This window comes from Cannabis sativa, chromosome 9 (assembly GCF_029168945.1).
Source record: "Cannabis sativa cultivar Pink pepper isolate KNU-18-1 chromosome 9, ASM2916894v1, whole genome shotgun sequence".
Lineage (NCBI taxonomy): Eukaryota > Viridiplantae > Streptophyta > Magnoliopsida > Rosales > Cannabaceae > Cannabis > Cannabis sativa.
In genome coordinates this window covers 1,757,898-1,774,229 of record NC_083609.1, presented here as the reverse complement: position 1 = coordinate 1,774,229, position 16,332 = coordinate 1,757,898, and the positions used below count along the sequence as shown (strand labels likewise).

Genomic DNA, 16,332 nt, shown 5'->3' with positions numbered 1-16,332 from the left:
ACTATTATTGGTATAATTAAGTATCAAGTTCTATATAACTTGAAAAAATAACTTTTAACAAATATCGCTAACTAATAACTTTTAGAGAATATCGTCGCCTATAGAAAGTGCTAGGTACTGCTGGTGTCTAATATCAATGCTCTTTTTTGTAGAAAAATTATAAAGGACACTTATGGTACTTTGTACCGACCTTAATATGTGTAATATCGTTAGTGATGCAATTCAATATCGAGTTCACTTATTTTAATTTAATAAAGATTACAAAAACTGTTAACTAATTATAAGAAGTCATGTGATAAAGTTGTGCTCCTAATACTCTTTTTTAACATATAAATGTACCCTGAATTTTTAGTAATGTTTGAAAATTTTAGTGATGATCATAAATATTTGTTTCTTGAAAAAAAAAAAAAAAGAGAATTTTCAAAACTCAAAAAATTAATTTGAAAATGTGAAATCTTATAAATAATAAAAATTAATTTTATAAAATTACAGCTTTTAATTATGTGACAACATTTACAAATTTATAAATATATTTTTTTTTTACAGATGTGTAACTATTTATACACTATATTTACAAAAATTAAATATTTTTTACATGGTATTTTCTTACAAATATCATTTTGGATACTGTATGTTACAAAAATTATCAATTAGACCATCTATTTTGTTAAATAATGACAATTCAGACGGTGTATATTTTTCAAAATTGTAATTAATGAATCTTGAGCTTAATTTGTCATCAAATTAAAACTTGATAATAACCTGGCCTGGAGGTGTTATGATACGAATAGTTGTATTTTTTTGTATTTGTGCTATAAACTGGTTTCAAGTTGGTTATTAACAAAAAAAAAATTGACCACAACAATTGATTTCATGTTCTATTTTGTAGCATTTTGAATAACACAATGTCTGAATATCATTTAATAAAACAGAGAGTTTAATTGGTAATTCTTGTAAAACACAAGGTCCAAAATGATAGTTACCCTTAATTAAAAGTGAATACATATTTTCTCAACAAAAAAAAAAAAAAATCATGCCAAATGTAATGTTAGTAAAGACTAATTAGGATTTTTACTCCCAAATTTTTGAGATCGTTAAAAATTTCTCTAAAACTATGTAGATTGTTGAATTCAAGAACTTTCGTCTAATTTTATTAATGGATGCTTAACGTGGATAAAAGTTCAAAGAGTATGATTTAGTACATGTCAAAGTTTACGGAACACGATTTGGTACATGAACTACCGTCACCTAAGTAAAATTTAATGGAATTGGACAAAAATCTTAGAATCTAACAATCTCAATAGTTCAGAAAAAATTTAACGGTATGAAAAGTTTGTGAAGCATGATTTAGTATATGTTAAAATTTAGAGGACAAAAATCATAATAATTAGCACTTTTAAAACAATGTTGAAATAAAAAAAATCATTCAGAAAATTGAAAAAAAAAAAACAAAACAAAAGGCATACAAGTGTAATTATTATTGTTTAAAAATTTAAGGATTTTTTTTAAAGAAAAATTATAAGGATTTGATATTTTTGTAAAACAAAAGAAAGAAAAAAAATTGAGTACATGTGAAATGTGGAAAGTAAAACTTATTTAACAATTTTTATGTTAAAATTTCTAATTTTCAACAATTTTAGTTTTTAGAAAAATAATAAATGAAATCTTGTATTTATTATTTTTTTTTTAGGAAATGTGAGTTAAAACTTAAGCTCAATTTGGAATAGACATGCAAGTTGAAAGGTGTGGTATAGAGAAGAAGAGTACTATTTCTATAACGTGGTCTCATTTAATGTGGCCTTCTTTTGCATCAAAAGCCATTAATGAACCCAAACCAAACAATGTCCTACCACCAAATATATTCTTAGGGCACGTTTAGAAAATTATGGTATAATTGGATAATTACTAATTACACAATTTGACAATTTGATATGTTTATTTAATTATGTAATTTTATTGTACTTATAATTGAAGGTCATTCCAATTATATCATGGTATAATTAGATAATTACTAATTACACAATTTGATAGGTTTATTTAATTATGTAATTTTATTCTACTGCTAAAAAAATATTATTTTCTTGTGTAACTGTTAAGGGTGCATTTGGAAAATTACCGTAGAATTGAATTTGTGTATAGTTAGAGGTAATTACACAATTTTACATGTTTGTTTGACCATGTAATTACACTGTAATTTTATAAATAGAGGCGAGTGGGTAGTTCTAATTACACTCTAATTCTCATGGCCTCCATGAGATTGGAGTGTAATTAGACTGTGTAATTATCAAAAGTTTTCTATTTTAAATATTAACTACTAAGAAAATATTATTTTCATGTATAATTATTTTTCCAAATAAAATATTAAAAATTTATATTTCATTACTACTTCATATCCAAACACACATACATTATATTTTTAAAATATAGTGTAATTACTAAACTGTATAATTATCACCCTAGTAATTACACAATTATTTTCATACACACTAACTATTTTGTCAAATATAATATTAAAAATTCATGTATAATTATTACATCATATCTAATGACACTTTATATTTTAAACTATAGTGTAATTACTACTCTTGTAGTTACACAGTTACTTCTAAACATATATTTAATAATGTATACTTTACTCTCTCTCTCTCAAACAGTTTTAAAGGGGAACCATAGTGTCTAATACACTTAATTTATGATATATCATATGGCTATTGGTTTAATTTAATATTGAATTTCACTTATTTTATTTTAGCATTACTATTAGACACCTTAAAGTGTCCTATACCACACCCATATAATGCATTATGAATAGTTAATAGTTTTTTATATTATTTATTAAATAAAAATGTATAGAACTAAGACCAAAGAAAAATAATTATAGAAAACACTAACTATTTATAAGGTGTCAGTTAAAACTGATCTTGAAAACTAATGGTCCCAAAATTTTACAAAATACATGTTTTTTATTTTTAACAATCTACACAAAGATTATAGGCCTCAAGTTTGGGTGTACCCTAAACACGAATTTAACCTATTTAATTTAAAATCAGACTTAGCGTTACTTTATAATAGTACTAGACACTTTAATACCTTATAATAATACTCAAATAATTCTTATGAGATACAAACACACATAAACATATATATAAATATAAAAAGGTGGCTTGAATAATTTTATATATATGATCGATCTCTAGATCTATCTCTATCAAAAGTTAATTGATATTGCATAATTATATATCTGTTTTTGCAATAACTAGCAGGAGTAATAATTGTACTACTTTACTACTTATTTATGTAACTGTACTCTCTGGTAACCCCACTCAACCCCCTTCAAATTTATAAGGGAAATTTCAATTTTTGACCCTAATTAGGGGTGCACATCAAACCGCTCAAACCGCTCAAACCGCCCGCACCGCACCACACCGCAAAAAAAATGCGGTTTGAAATTCTTCGCGGTGCGGTTGCGGTTTGAATTTTTCCCAAATCGCGCGGTGAGGTGCGGTTTGCGGTTTGGAATTATTAAACCGCGATTCAAACCGCACCGCACCGCATGTTTTAAAATTTTAATTTTTATATTTATTTAATTAAGCCCATACATATGAGCCTAATCCAAGCCCATAAATCTTAGGACAAAATCCATAACTCTTCACAAACCCTCTCTTCTTAGCAACAAACCCAAGCCCATACATGTGTATTGAAATTTGGAGTTAGAAGTTTGTGTTTGTACATTTATATTGTTGTTGGAATTTAATTAGTTTCAAGTTTAATATTTTGATTTAGGTGTGTTGTTGAAACTTTAAAAAGATTATTAACTTATTGTTGTTGTTATAACTTTTATTAGTCTCAAGTTTGTTGTATTTTCTTAAGTGTTTTGGAATAATTATATTAATGATAGTTTAATTATTTTGTGATGACTTCAAAAAAAATTGTGATAGTTCAAACCGCATAAACCGCAGAAACCGCACCGCACCGCATCATTTTTTGCGGTGCGGTTTTTGCGGTTTTTTAGTATCGCGGTGCGGGTGCGGTTTGGAAAATTGGAAAAACCGCATGTGCGGGTTGGTTTGAAAAAATGGTTAAAAACCGCACCACCCGCACCGCGAACACCCCTAACCCTAATAATACAACCTATATCAAAATTTATACCCCTTTATAATTTGTACAAATTTAGTCCATTAATTACATGAACTTCCCATTTTACCCTTTTTTTTTAAAAAAAAAAAAAAGAAAAGCTAAAATCTGAAAGTGTATTTCTCTCTCTCTCTCTCTTCCCTCTTCCCTCTCTCTCGTGCACCACTCTCTCTCTCTAGGAAAAAATTGAAAAATTTATGAAAAAATTTCCCTGTATCCGTCCCACTCTCTTTATTTGCTGTTGCATGGTTGTTTTCTCGGTGGGTGTTGGTGGAAAACCGAAGCACAATACAACATCACTCAAGAATCTTACACTATTATAATGGGTAAGTTGCATTTTAAGCATTTTGTTTGACTTTATGTAGTTTAAAATTGTTATACGTGTGTTTATTGTTGGAACTGCTGTTTTTTGGTCTGAAATTGTTGAGATCTGGCAGATCTGGTTTTCAGTCGATTTCTGGGTTTTCCAGTGTTATCGATTATATGTCGATGATATGTCGATGGTTTGTCGATGATTACAAAGGAAAGGTCAGTGACGACCATTATCGACGTTATGTCGACATGATGTCGACATGTTGTCGACATCATGCAACCAACTTTGGGATTAACTATTTGTCGACATTTTGTCGACATGTTTGTCGACAGAATGTCGACAACAAGCATTTTTGTTTTTTTAAGAAGTTGTCGATATTTTGTCGACATGATGTCGACAAAATATCGATGCAATGGAAAAATACCGTGGATAAAACATAAACATAAACATAACATTGACAGAAAATAAAGTTCATTAAAAATAACAAAAAAAAAACATAAAAAAAAAACAGAAAATAAAAGTTCATTAAAAAAAAAACAAACATTAAATAAAACTCACCACAAACCATAACCTAAGAAATTATTTTTTTTTTAAATTCTTTGGCTTGTGGGTGAGCCTTGCAATACTTGCATAATGTTCCAGGCTTCACCGGTTTACCGTTGAAGATGCCCAGTTTGCAACGACGGCATCCTTCGGGGAACCCAGGTGGTGGAGCCGGCCATACACCAGTTTTGCAAAATTCTCTTTCAAGTTGCATGAACCTGAACTCGTTACCGTTTCGCTCTCTTTCGAAAGCTCGAGCGGCGTCCAAAACTTTCTGCATTGCAGGAGTAACTATGCCAACATCAGGCTCCTGCTTCAGCTCCTCAGGAGTTAGGATGGGGAATTTGCCGTTCTTTCTTGGGGCCATATTTCAAACTTAAGAGAATAAGAGAAATTTTTAAGAGTAAGAGATAGGTAGAATACAAGAGCACTTATGAATAAGATTTCCCTTTGCTTTTATAGAGCAGTAAAAATGTTGGGAATGTATGAAAATTTAATGGTCATTAAATGCGTAACTGTACAGGGAAAACGCATGAAATGGCGTATTTGTCGACAGAATGTCGATACTATGTCGACATCTTATCGACAACATGCCAATTCAGTGTCACTGCTAACACATTTGTCGACGACATGTCGACTTCATGTCGATATGTTGTCGATAAGACACGTGTCTTACATGCAACGTTTCAGTTGGGAAGGGTTGTTGGGAACGTATGTAAAATTTATTAACATTTAATGTGCAACCGTTTTTAATTGTCGATTGAATGTCGATGGTATGTCGATAGTATGTCGATGACGAGCATGGTTGTTGTTGTTGTCGATTGTATGTCGATAATATGTCGACACAATGTCGACAATCAGTGCCCTAATTTCTGGTGTTGTGCTTCTCGACATTATGTCTATTGATATCGATGGGATGTCGATTTTTATTTTTTTTTGGTGTTTTTTCCTTTACTCACCTTGTTTTTTTGGTTTGCAATTGCAGGAGACAAAGTGTTCCTTGTTGTATCGTACGATGGTGTTTGGTTATGTGAGAATTATAATTGGATCTACAAAGCAAATAGCAGCTTGACGTTGACAGTTACAACCGAGACAACCCTACAAGAACTGCGACAAATTTTATATGAAGAGTTGGAAGTTGATCCAGTAGCGTATGACTTAAAGTTGGAGATTTGTTCCTTGTACATGAAGGGAAAAATGGTTGCGCTAGAGGTTATTAAGAGAGAACGCCAACTGAGAACGTTTTTAGAGATGAGGGCAACAATGTCAAATACAGAGTTTATGCCATTATTCGTGACCAAGGTGAGAAAAGTTGGGAATTCGGAGCCTACGCCGCCTACTAATCCTCTCCCTCGGAGTGTGGTAGGGTCTTGCGTTCCCGAAACAGATGTTGGGATTGGTGTGAATGAGGAGGTTCCGGCCAATTTAGAGGTTCCGACCAATTTTGATGTTCCGACCAATGTAGGGCAAGAACAAGAAGCGATAGGATTTCATCAGTTTGAAGAGTTCGATACACCCTTCTACCATAATGATCCTATTGTAGATTTGAATATGGACGATGACCATGATTTAGCAGTCGATGAACCCGTAGCGGGACCATTGTTGAGGTTAGAGTGTGTACCGAGTAACCAAGGTACACAGCGAGAACGACAACCTCGTAGTGAAAATCGCACTACACCTGGAACTAGCAGTAGTCGACCGTGCGTAACCGAAGAACATGCTCGTCATGCAACGTTCTCAACGTTCTCCTCTTTCGAAGTTTGTACCAAGTTCAAAGCTCCCATGTGGACAAAGGAAGATATAATGGAAAATCATGAGCTAACTACTTGTTTACAAAGTAAGGAAGCAGGGGTGATAGAGCTTGGTAATTTTTATGAAAACAAGGAAGAACTGAGACAAGTTGTGGGTAGGTTTGCCCTTAATAACAATTTCGAGTGGATGGTGAAGAAGTCATCCCCTGATGTGTTGTACGTTACATGCAAGGCTCCAGATTGTAAATGGAGATTGAGGGGGAGGAAGAAGATGCATTCTGACAACTTTGAGGTCACTGTATTTCACAATGAACACACATGTAACTTGAATGCGAGACGTTCAGATCACCGTCAAGCAGCACCATGGGTAGTTGGCCACCTTATTAAGGGGAAGTACACCCAAGACGGAACTAAGTACAAGGCTAAAGACATACAGAGGGACATGTTTGACAACTACGGTATCAGTATGAGTTATGTCAAGGCGTGGAGGTGCAGGGAGATGGGACTTACGTATGCTAGGGGTACGCCTGAGTTTTCATACATGAAGCTTCCTGGGTACTTGTACAAAAATTAAAAAATAGTCGACATAACATCGACATCATGTCGATATTCTGTCGACATTATCAAACAGTAAGTATACAAAAAATTTGGTCGACAAAAAGTCGACATACTGTCGACATGTTGTCGACATTATCACAGAAACAGTATAAAATAACATTGTGGACAACATATCGACAATCTGTCGACATGTTGTCGACATTATCAAACATATGTCAACTACATAACAATAGTCGACAAGATATCGACATAAGGTAGATATCCTATCGATATTATAGACCTCCACTTTTATTCCAAATAAGGTCGACATCCGGTCGACATACCAATGATATCCTATCGACATACACTAACATATATCAACTACATAACAATAGTCGACAAGATATCGACATAAGGTAGATATCCTATCGATATTATAGACCTCCACTTTTATTCCAAATAAGGTCGACATCCTATCGACATACCAATGATATCCTATCGACATACACTAACAACACAGACTCAAACACTTCCAATCTTGTCGACATTATATCGATAACCTATAAACAGAAACCTATATATATCGATATCCTATCGATATCCTATCGACATTTCATCGATAACGACGTAAAAACACACAAACACCATTGAAACATATCCAACATATACAACCTACCACAAGAAAGAGCACAAAATATACAAAAATTCCACTAATTTCAACAGCATGCAATATTTCACATCCAAATCTATTAAAAAATTAATTTTTTTTTGAAAAAGAAAAACTTACCTTTGACTGAGCTTTGTGGTGGTGGCGACGGTCCGTGGTTGTGGTGGCGATGGCCTGTGTTGGGTTTGGACGAGCACGGGTACTGGCGACGGCCTGTGTTGGCGACTGTTCGTGGTGGTTTCCACGAGCACGGGTCGAATTCAAGACCGAGATAGATAGAGAGAGAGAGGGAAAAATCGAGTGGGAAGAAGAGGGTTGTTGGGTTCGGCGTATGCGTGGTCGTCGTCGTCGGGTTCGATTTCGTTGTTCGGTTGTTTTGTTTTTGGGCAGGGACGAAGAGGAAAAGTCGGAGAGAGAGTGGGAAAGACAGAGAGAGAGGGAAAGACAGAGTGGGAAAGAGAGAGTGGGAAAATTAAATGGAAGGGGTATTTTGGGTAGAATTTGAAAATAGTGGATTGTTTTGTATAAATTAGTAAGGGGTATAAAATTTGATATAAGATATATTATTAAGGACAAAAAATGAAATTTCCCATTTATAATAACTATAGTTGATTGATTATATTTTATAAAACAGTGATACGCAATTAACATGTATTTATAATGTATTTACCTAATTAGGATTTTTTTTACCTGAATTTTGATATAATAAATTATATTTTTCGAACTTCCATCTATATTTAGGTGTTTGTTATTAAAATTAAAGAGAATTGGACATGAATTCTTGAATTCAACAATAGTTCTGTAAAGAAATTTAATGGTCCGAATAGCTTAAAGAACACGATTTGATACATAATAAAATTTAGAAAAAAAACTTAATTAATCTAATTATTATTAACGTACAAAATATATATATCTACAGAAGCTCTCTCTAAAAATTCTAGAAGTAACCATGCTTGAGTCTTGAGTATTTTTCTTCTTATAGCCTTCTCGGTTGGGGTATAACCAGTGACGGATCTAAAAATTTTGTTTTATGAGGCTTTAAATATTAAAAAAAAAATTGTACCTAGTTAAATTATTATGAATATACTTGTGGGGTTTTATACTATTATTTGTATTTAATTATCAAATAAAATAAAAAAAATATTAAAAAAATAAATAATTTTTTTTTTTTTGTATGAGGCTACACTTACAACACCCACACCTAAGTAAGTCTGTGGATTTAGGTGGCATGCCTCTATGCATGTTGTCCCTTGTCGAGAGGGGTCTTGTCTTGCGAGCAGGGCCTGTCCTGAAACAAAGTGGGTCATAGGGAAAAAAAAAAAATTTGGGTCCTTATGTTAGAAAAAATGTGATATTTTTCAAAATTGGTAAAAAAAATGTATAATTTTAAAAGAGAAAAAAAAAATTTAGGCCCCTGGGCTGGGTGGGCCCTAGGCACAGGCCTAGCCCGCCTATGCCCAGGGCCGGGCCTGCTTGCGAGACAAGCTAACGTGAGCTTTATGTGTGGTGTGAGAGTGTTTATTTTTTTTCCTCAAAAAAGTACATTTTTCCTGAATATTAAAACTTTGTTACTTTGAGCTCTAAGTAGTCTTTGTCCAATTTAGAATAATGGTGAGAAATCTATTTCGCATGCTTTAGTGACTTGCCCATCTATTTATTTGAACTGCAACCGAGAGAGGATTGGGACAACTGTTAAACCAGGTGATACCTTCTTGAATTGGTGTGTGTTTAGCTTCAAAGTTCTTGATGTGGATAAAAAGTGTTTGCTGGTAGCTATTTGTTAGGCTATTTGGACTGCTCGCAATGAGCGAGTTTAGCAGCAATTTTTTTTGGAAATTGATAGTATTATTGGCTCTACTAAAGGGTGCCTTAATAATGGAGATTTGCTTAAAACTTTGTGATAGAGTCGTGGCCTGGTTTTCAGGTAGGGGATGGTGTTGAGCAATGGATTTCACTACAAATTGGTAGTATTAAAGTCAATGTGGACGCTGCTTTCTTTGAAGATTCTCATTGTTATGACTTTGGTATTGTGACCCAGGACGATAAAAGTTTATTGTTGGAAGCTTGCACAAAGCTCAGTCATGGATCGGTCATACCTGAATTGGTAAAAGTAATGGGTGTTTGTGAGGCACTTAGCTTGACGGTTATACAAGCTTTACAGAGTTCTACGTAGATGGTCATTTTTGGTCAAGTGATTAATGATTATAAATTTTTGATTCTTGATTTGAGTAGTATTCCTATTATTTTTGTTAAACGATCAGCTAATATTGTGACTTATACTTTTGTTAGTGCTTTTATATTTTTTCCTGATTGTTGCTTTAGTTTGGAAGATGTTTCAACTGACTTGCTACCATGATTAGTGGTGCATACTATGATTTAATAAAATTTAGATTTGTCATTAAAAAAAATTACTTAATTCTTGAAACATGTGATCACATTAAAATAAGATAATAAATTATCTAAATTTTCTAAACTTATCCTTGGTATGGTAAAAAGGATGGAATGAGTTAATGATAGATTGTATATGAGGTGTAGAAAGATAAAAATAGTGGATAAAGTGGGTGTGTACCTTACAATTATTTATTTGATAAGTTGGAAGGGAGGAAGGAAAGGAATTCTAAAATATAGAAATAAAATTATAAATGTTTATTAGCATATTTACTATATTTTCCATGATAATTTCATTTCTATAGCTCACTTTCAAGGGTAAAAAGAGAAGGGAAATTTGAATTTCTATGCTTAAATAACCTAAAAATTTGTCTTCTAAATGCAAAGTTATAAAAATTGGTAATATATGACCATTTTATCAATTTTCCTAAACTACCCCTCTCATTTGTAATCAGCCTCTCTCTTCCTCTCTCTTCGTCTCTCTCAGCCGATTTCCCACACATCAAACCCACACCCCCAAAAACCAAAAAACCCACACAGTCGCCGGACCCGTGACACCCAAACGACCAGGGAACACAGTCGACCAACGCAACCCGAACGCTCGCAACTCCGACCTTCGACGAACTCCCAACATCGACCCACTCCGAAAATGTCAAAGGTATGGTTTTTTTTTTGTTTTTTTAGAAAGGATTTAAAGATTTATTTTGTTTGAGATTGTTTGTGAGATATTATTGGTTAGATTTAGGTTTTTTTGTGAAAATGGGATTCGGATTACACTGTGAATCCCGACTGAAAAATGGGCTTCGGATCTGGGGAAGACGACCGGCCCGATGGTCCGATTGGGGGGGTCCGATGGTCCGATTGGGATGGGTCCGATGGTCCGATTGGGGTGGGTCCGATGGTCCGATTGGGGGTGGGTCCGATGGTCCGATTGGGGTGTTCGTGTATGGGTCCGATGTTGGGTCGGACTAACATGCTGTATGGGCAGGGAGATTGGACCGATGGGTCCGATTGGACCGATGGGTCCGATTGGTACCCAATCGGGCCATCGGGCCAATCGGACCCGATTTTAATTTTTTTTTTTTTGTTTAATATTAATGATTTAGTAATTGTTTAGGTATTAATTTATTATTATATTATTTAGTGATTGTTTTAGGTATTAATTTATTTTTAATGACTTAATAAGTATTTTTTAATTAATTATTGGTAAGTAATAATTTTTAATTTATTATTAATTATTAATTATTGTTTTAATTTTTATTGTTTTAGTATTAATTAGTAATTATTGTTTTAGTATTATTTATTAATTATTGTTTTATTATTAATTATTAATTTTTGTATTATTTTTTATTGTTTTATTAATTATTGTATTTTTATTAATTATTAATTAATGTTTTAGTATTAATTATTGTAGTAATTTGTATTGTGTTATTATTTATTATTTTTTACTAATTATTAGTTATTAATTATTAATTATCATTTTATTATTAATTATTAATTATTGTTTTAATTTGTATTGTGTTATTAGTTATTAATATTTTACTAATTATTAATTATTAATTATGAATTTGTATTATTTATTAATTATTGTTTTATTATTAATTATTAACTTTTGTATTAATTTTTATTGTGTTATAAATTTGTATTATTTATTAATTATTGTTTTATTATTAATTATTAACTTTTGTATTAATTTTTATTGTCTTATTAATTTTATTATTTATTGATTATTGTTTTATTATTAATGATTAATTATTGTATTAATTTTTATTGTTTTATTAATTTTTAATTATTGTTTTATTTTTTATTGTTTTTGTAATAATTACATATTGTTTTATTAATTATTAATTATTGTTTTATCTTTTATTATTTTATTACTTATGTATTATTTTTTTAGTATAAATTATTGATTATTTTTTTTAATTTTTATTGTTTTATTTATTATTGTTTAATTATTAATTATGAATTATTGTTTTATTTTTTATTGTTTTATTCATTATTGGTTATGTTTTATTATTAATTATTTATCGTTGTTGGTTATTAATTATGTAAGTATATTACCAATTGTATTTTTGTATTATTAATTATTAATTATCGTTGTTGGTTTTTTTTTTCAGGGAAGTGCACATCTTATAATTCCAGTGTCGGACCATTACACTGGCCGTGTCACATGGCGCGGGGGTAGTTACTACTACCCGAAGATTAAGGATAAATTTGAAGAATTTAACCTATTGGACAGGGTGAGGGAATCCCCTTTCAAGCAGTTTTTCGAGAGAGCGCCCATACAATTTTCTGGAGCATTTTTTCATCAGTTGATGCTTCACAAAATAAAATCTGACAAGCCGGACGAGGTCCATTTCTATGTGGGAAGGAAGAGATGTAGATTTGGGAGGGTGGAGTTCGGCTTGGTCACCGGGTTAAACTTATTGCCCTACTTACCGAGGAAGACATCAAACAAAATGGAAGCTCTGACCGGTTGATTCAGGAATATTTCAACGGTAGTGCTTCGATCACCTTCGGCCAACTGCGCAGAGTTTTTGAGAGCTGCACAGAAGCTGATGATGTTTACAAGTTGGGGATGGCCTTGTTTGTTATGGGCGTCCTCACTGGTAAGGAGGAGAAGACTGCCGTTCCTCCTTTTGTGATAAGAATGGTTGATAACCTTCCATTCTTCTACGAGTATCCCTGGGGAAAGATTTCTTACACCAAGCTGATGGAAAGTTGTAACAAGGATTACTTGGATGTGAAGAATAAGATGTTGAAAAAGATTGAGAAGGGAGTCACTCAGAAGGAGGCAAAATACTCAGCCTACGGCTATGCTGCAGCGTTGCAGTATTGGGCATACGAGGCCATATTACAGCTGGGCAACGAGTATGCAGTGAGGAGGTCGCATGGCTTTCCGAGAATGGTCAACTGGGAAAGTAAGCCGAAAACTACACTCGGGAAGGATGAAGTCACCAGATTATTTGCGAAAAATGTAAGTTTGTTACGCTTTATTTTGAATTCATGTTAATTTTCATATATTATATTAATATATTTGTTATATTTTTTCAGTTGACAGTGTACTCCGTGTTATGTCCTCGGCCGAACGAGGTTGAGTTTGTGAGTTACATAACCGGGGGTCAGCCTCCGTTATTTGTTGACTTGGAGGAACTTGTGTTGGGTGAGGATGGGCAACCAACACAGGATGCTTTGCGAAGCCAGGCCGAAAAGCTTGCCTCCACATTGGAAGAGCGAGCGGAGGCAGCCCGAATATTTAAAGACTCTACACCACCTCCACCGTCTCCTCCACGTGCACCGCCCGCAGTTCCAGATGGGTCTGGTGTTGACCCATCTCCAGCTTCAATTCCAGATGGGTCTGGTGTTGACCCATCTCCAGCTTCAGTTCCTGATGGGTCTGGTGTTGACCCATCTGCAGCTTCAGTTCCTGATGGGTCTGGTGTTGACCCACTTGCAGCGTCACAGGGTCCTCCTGTTCCCCCGTCAGCTTCCATTCCCAGCACCTCGGAGGCTCGCGATCCAGTATACCCTGCCATTTTGGCAAGGTTGGAGACTGTGGAGAGGGGGCAGGCCGCTCTGCTAAGAGGACAAACAGCGATTATGGATCAGTTGAAGACCATAATGACGCTCCTGCAAGATCATGGAAGGCCGGCAGCAGATTCACAGCCACAGCCACAGCCACAGCCACAACCGGAAGAGGAGGCTCGGACACCGGAAGATGACTTCATTCTCCCAAATGATTACCAACCGGATGATGATGACATGTTCTGTACACCTGAGAAGACGAATATCACCAGCATCGGGGATACTCAGGATTCTGAGGTGCAGGTGTTAGAGACAGCTCCAGAAGTCATGGAGAACCGGAGGAAGAGAAGGCGGCCTAGGTGGTTCGCTGAGTACACTGAAATGAAGAAGAAGGCTAGGGCTACTTCGACACTCGTGAATGCGGACCCACTTAGAGTGGTTGATCGGAAGCTGCTCAAGACTTTTCACAATTGGGTACTGGGCCAGATTGGGAACAATTACCCGAGAGAGTGCTTCACCGGTCGATACCATTCGTCTTGGTTCCTCGAACTGCATACTCCGAAATTTTGGCTTGGGAACGATGTAAGTTTTTAAGACTTTTTTACTGCTTTTGCTTTTAAAGACTTTATTTAACTCTTTTTTATTTAACTCTGACATATTTAATTTTCATGTTTTAGCATTTGGATGCGGCATTCCATTTGATGAGGAGGCGGCAACACTTTTATCCCGAATCCTACCCGAATAGATGTGTCATAATGCCGTGTATTTTCCCAGCAGGAGTTATTGCTCGGTGGGAAGCTGCGGGTGATGACCAGGCAAACTATCAGTGGGACGAGGGCATATTAGATTTGATCCGAGGGGATGAAAGTCAATTCTTGGCCAGTTGGAAGAACAAGGAGAGAATATATATGGCCCTCTACTTCGATGGAGCAAAGCATTGGGTGGCATTAGAGATAGATCTGGATCATTGGTTGTTGAACATATTTGACTCCAGCCTCGGATCGATTTCCACGAACGAATTGAACCGTCACCTGGAAATGTGGGAAAAATTACTACCAAATTTGCCGTCGCAGGCTGGCCTATTCGAGAGTCATGACATGATCCTCTTGCCTCAACTTACCGCCTCAGAGAGCCAGGTCAGAAATTTCACTTCAAAAGTCATGGATCGGGCCGTTGTTCCACAGACAAAGACAAGGTAACTTAATTACAATTGATTTTTTTGTTATTTAACTTGAATTTAATTTGCACACTTTTATTCATTTACTTTTTATTATCTCATACAGCGGTAACTGCGGGATGTACGTGATAGAGCACATCGAGCATAGTATGCTGGAGACTACGTTTGATAATGTGCACGATGAGAATATGAAGAAATTTAGAGAGCGCTGGTGTGTAGATTTGTTTTACCAGAATTTAGCATGAACAGTCATTTTTTTTATTTGGTATTTTTTAAGATAACAATGTAAATGGTTTTTTTTTATTGGTTTGTTTATGTTTTTTCAAGAGTTCATACAAATTTTACGCCTTTCTTTCGTGCAACAAATTATAATAATTATGTAAACATAAAATATCACAAATTCTAATGTTTAAAATAGTCCAACATTAATTCAATAACAATACATAATAAACTAAAAATTTATGTTAAACCTCGGTAGGTGCAAGTGCTTCTGTTGTGTCCCGTGGCACCGCACTTGCTACATTTTCGTGATTTGATAATCCTTTCACCATTACAAGCAGTTCTGTTGTTCTTAATTCTTCCAACCTTTTGCTTCTTGGGTCGCCCTACTGGTTGCTTCTCAACAGGCACTCCAATTGTCATGTTCTTTATGTCATCAGGTAATTCCCAATCATCCTCGTCACCAACTGGCATAATTGTTCCTTCGTATGTTCTCCTCCAATATTCTGTTGTGTAATATGGCGAGCATAGTGTGTACACGCTAATACTTCGCTCCTGAGATGCAGCACATGCATGAGGACAAGGAAACTTCATGCACTGGAACAAGCCGCAAGTGCAACTCTTTTCCTGGAAGTCCACTACGCCACCGGTGAGAACTGTTCTTCCAGGGTGAACCTGCAACGTGTAAGGCCCGCATGAGTCAACGTTCAAAAACCGACCTTTTTCAAAATGCAATGCCAAGTCCTCCTCCATTTCTGGTGCTAGGGGTTTCGTCCACTTGTCAGCTTTTTCTTTTCGTGAAGCAAACCACTTCTGGACTTTGGACCTCAGGAATGCTACAGCAGCAGTGATCGGGAAGCCTCTTGCATCCTTAGTTGTGTTGTTGAAGCTCTCAGCCCAGTTGCTCGTCATTACATTGTAACGTACCCCTGGAAAGTACGACCGAACTCATTTTTCAAATCCGATTTCCTCAAGATATTTTGCAACCGCTGGATTCATGGCCCGAATGTTCTCAAATTCTCTGTGAAACTCTGATCTTGAATACGTGTACGCACACGTGTAAATGTGATTCGTGAAG

The 16,332-nt window shown here is 34.7% G+C and overlaps 1 protein-coding gene across 1 annotated transcript; it reads left to right on the top strand.

Annotated features, from left to right (window-relative positions):
* Positions 1-6,541: 6,541 nt before the first annotated feature.
* On the top strand, positions 6,542-15,280 carry LOC133031007 (uncharacterized). The gene is made up of 8 exons (XM_061104191.1): positions 6,542-6,748; positions 9,550-9,714; positions 9,870-10,049; positions 12,451-12,573; positions 12,717-13,310; positions 13,388-14,440; positions 14,536-15,053; positions 15,142-15,280. Exons 1-8 carry the CDS (start codon positions 6,542-6,544, stop codon positions 15,278-15,280), a joined length of 2,979 nt encoding a protein of 992 aa, XP_060960174.1.
* The last annotated feature ends 1,052 nt before the right edge of the window (positions 15,281-16,332 follow it).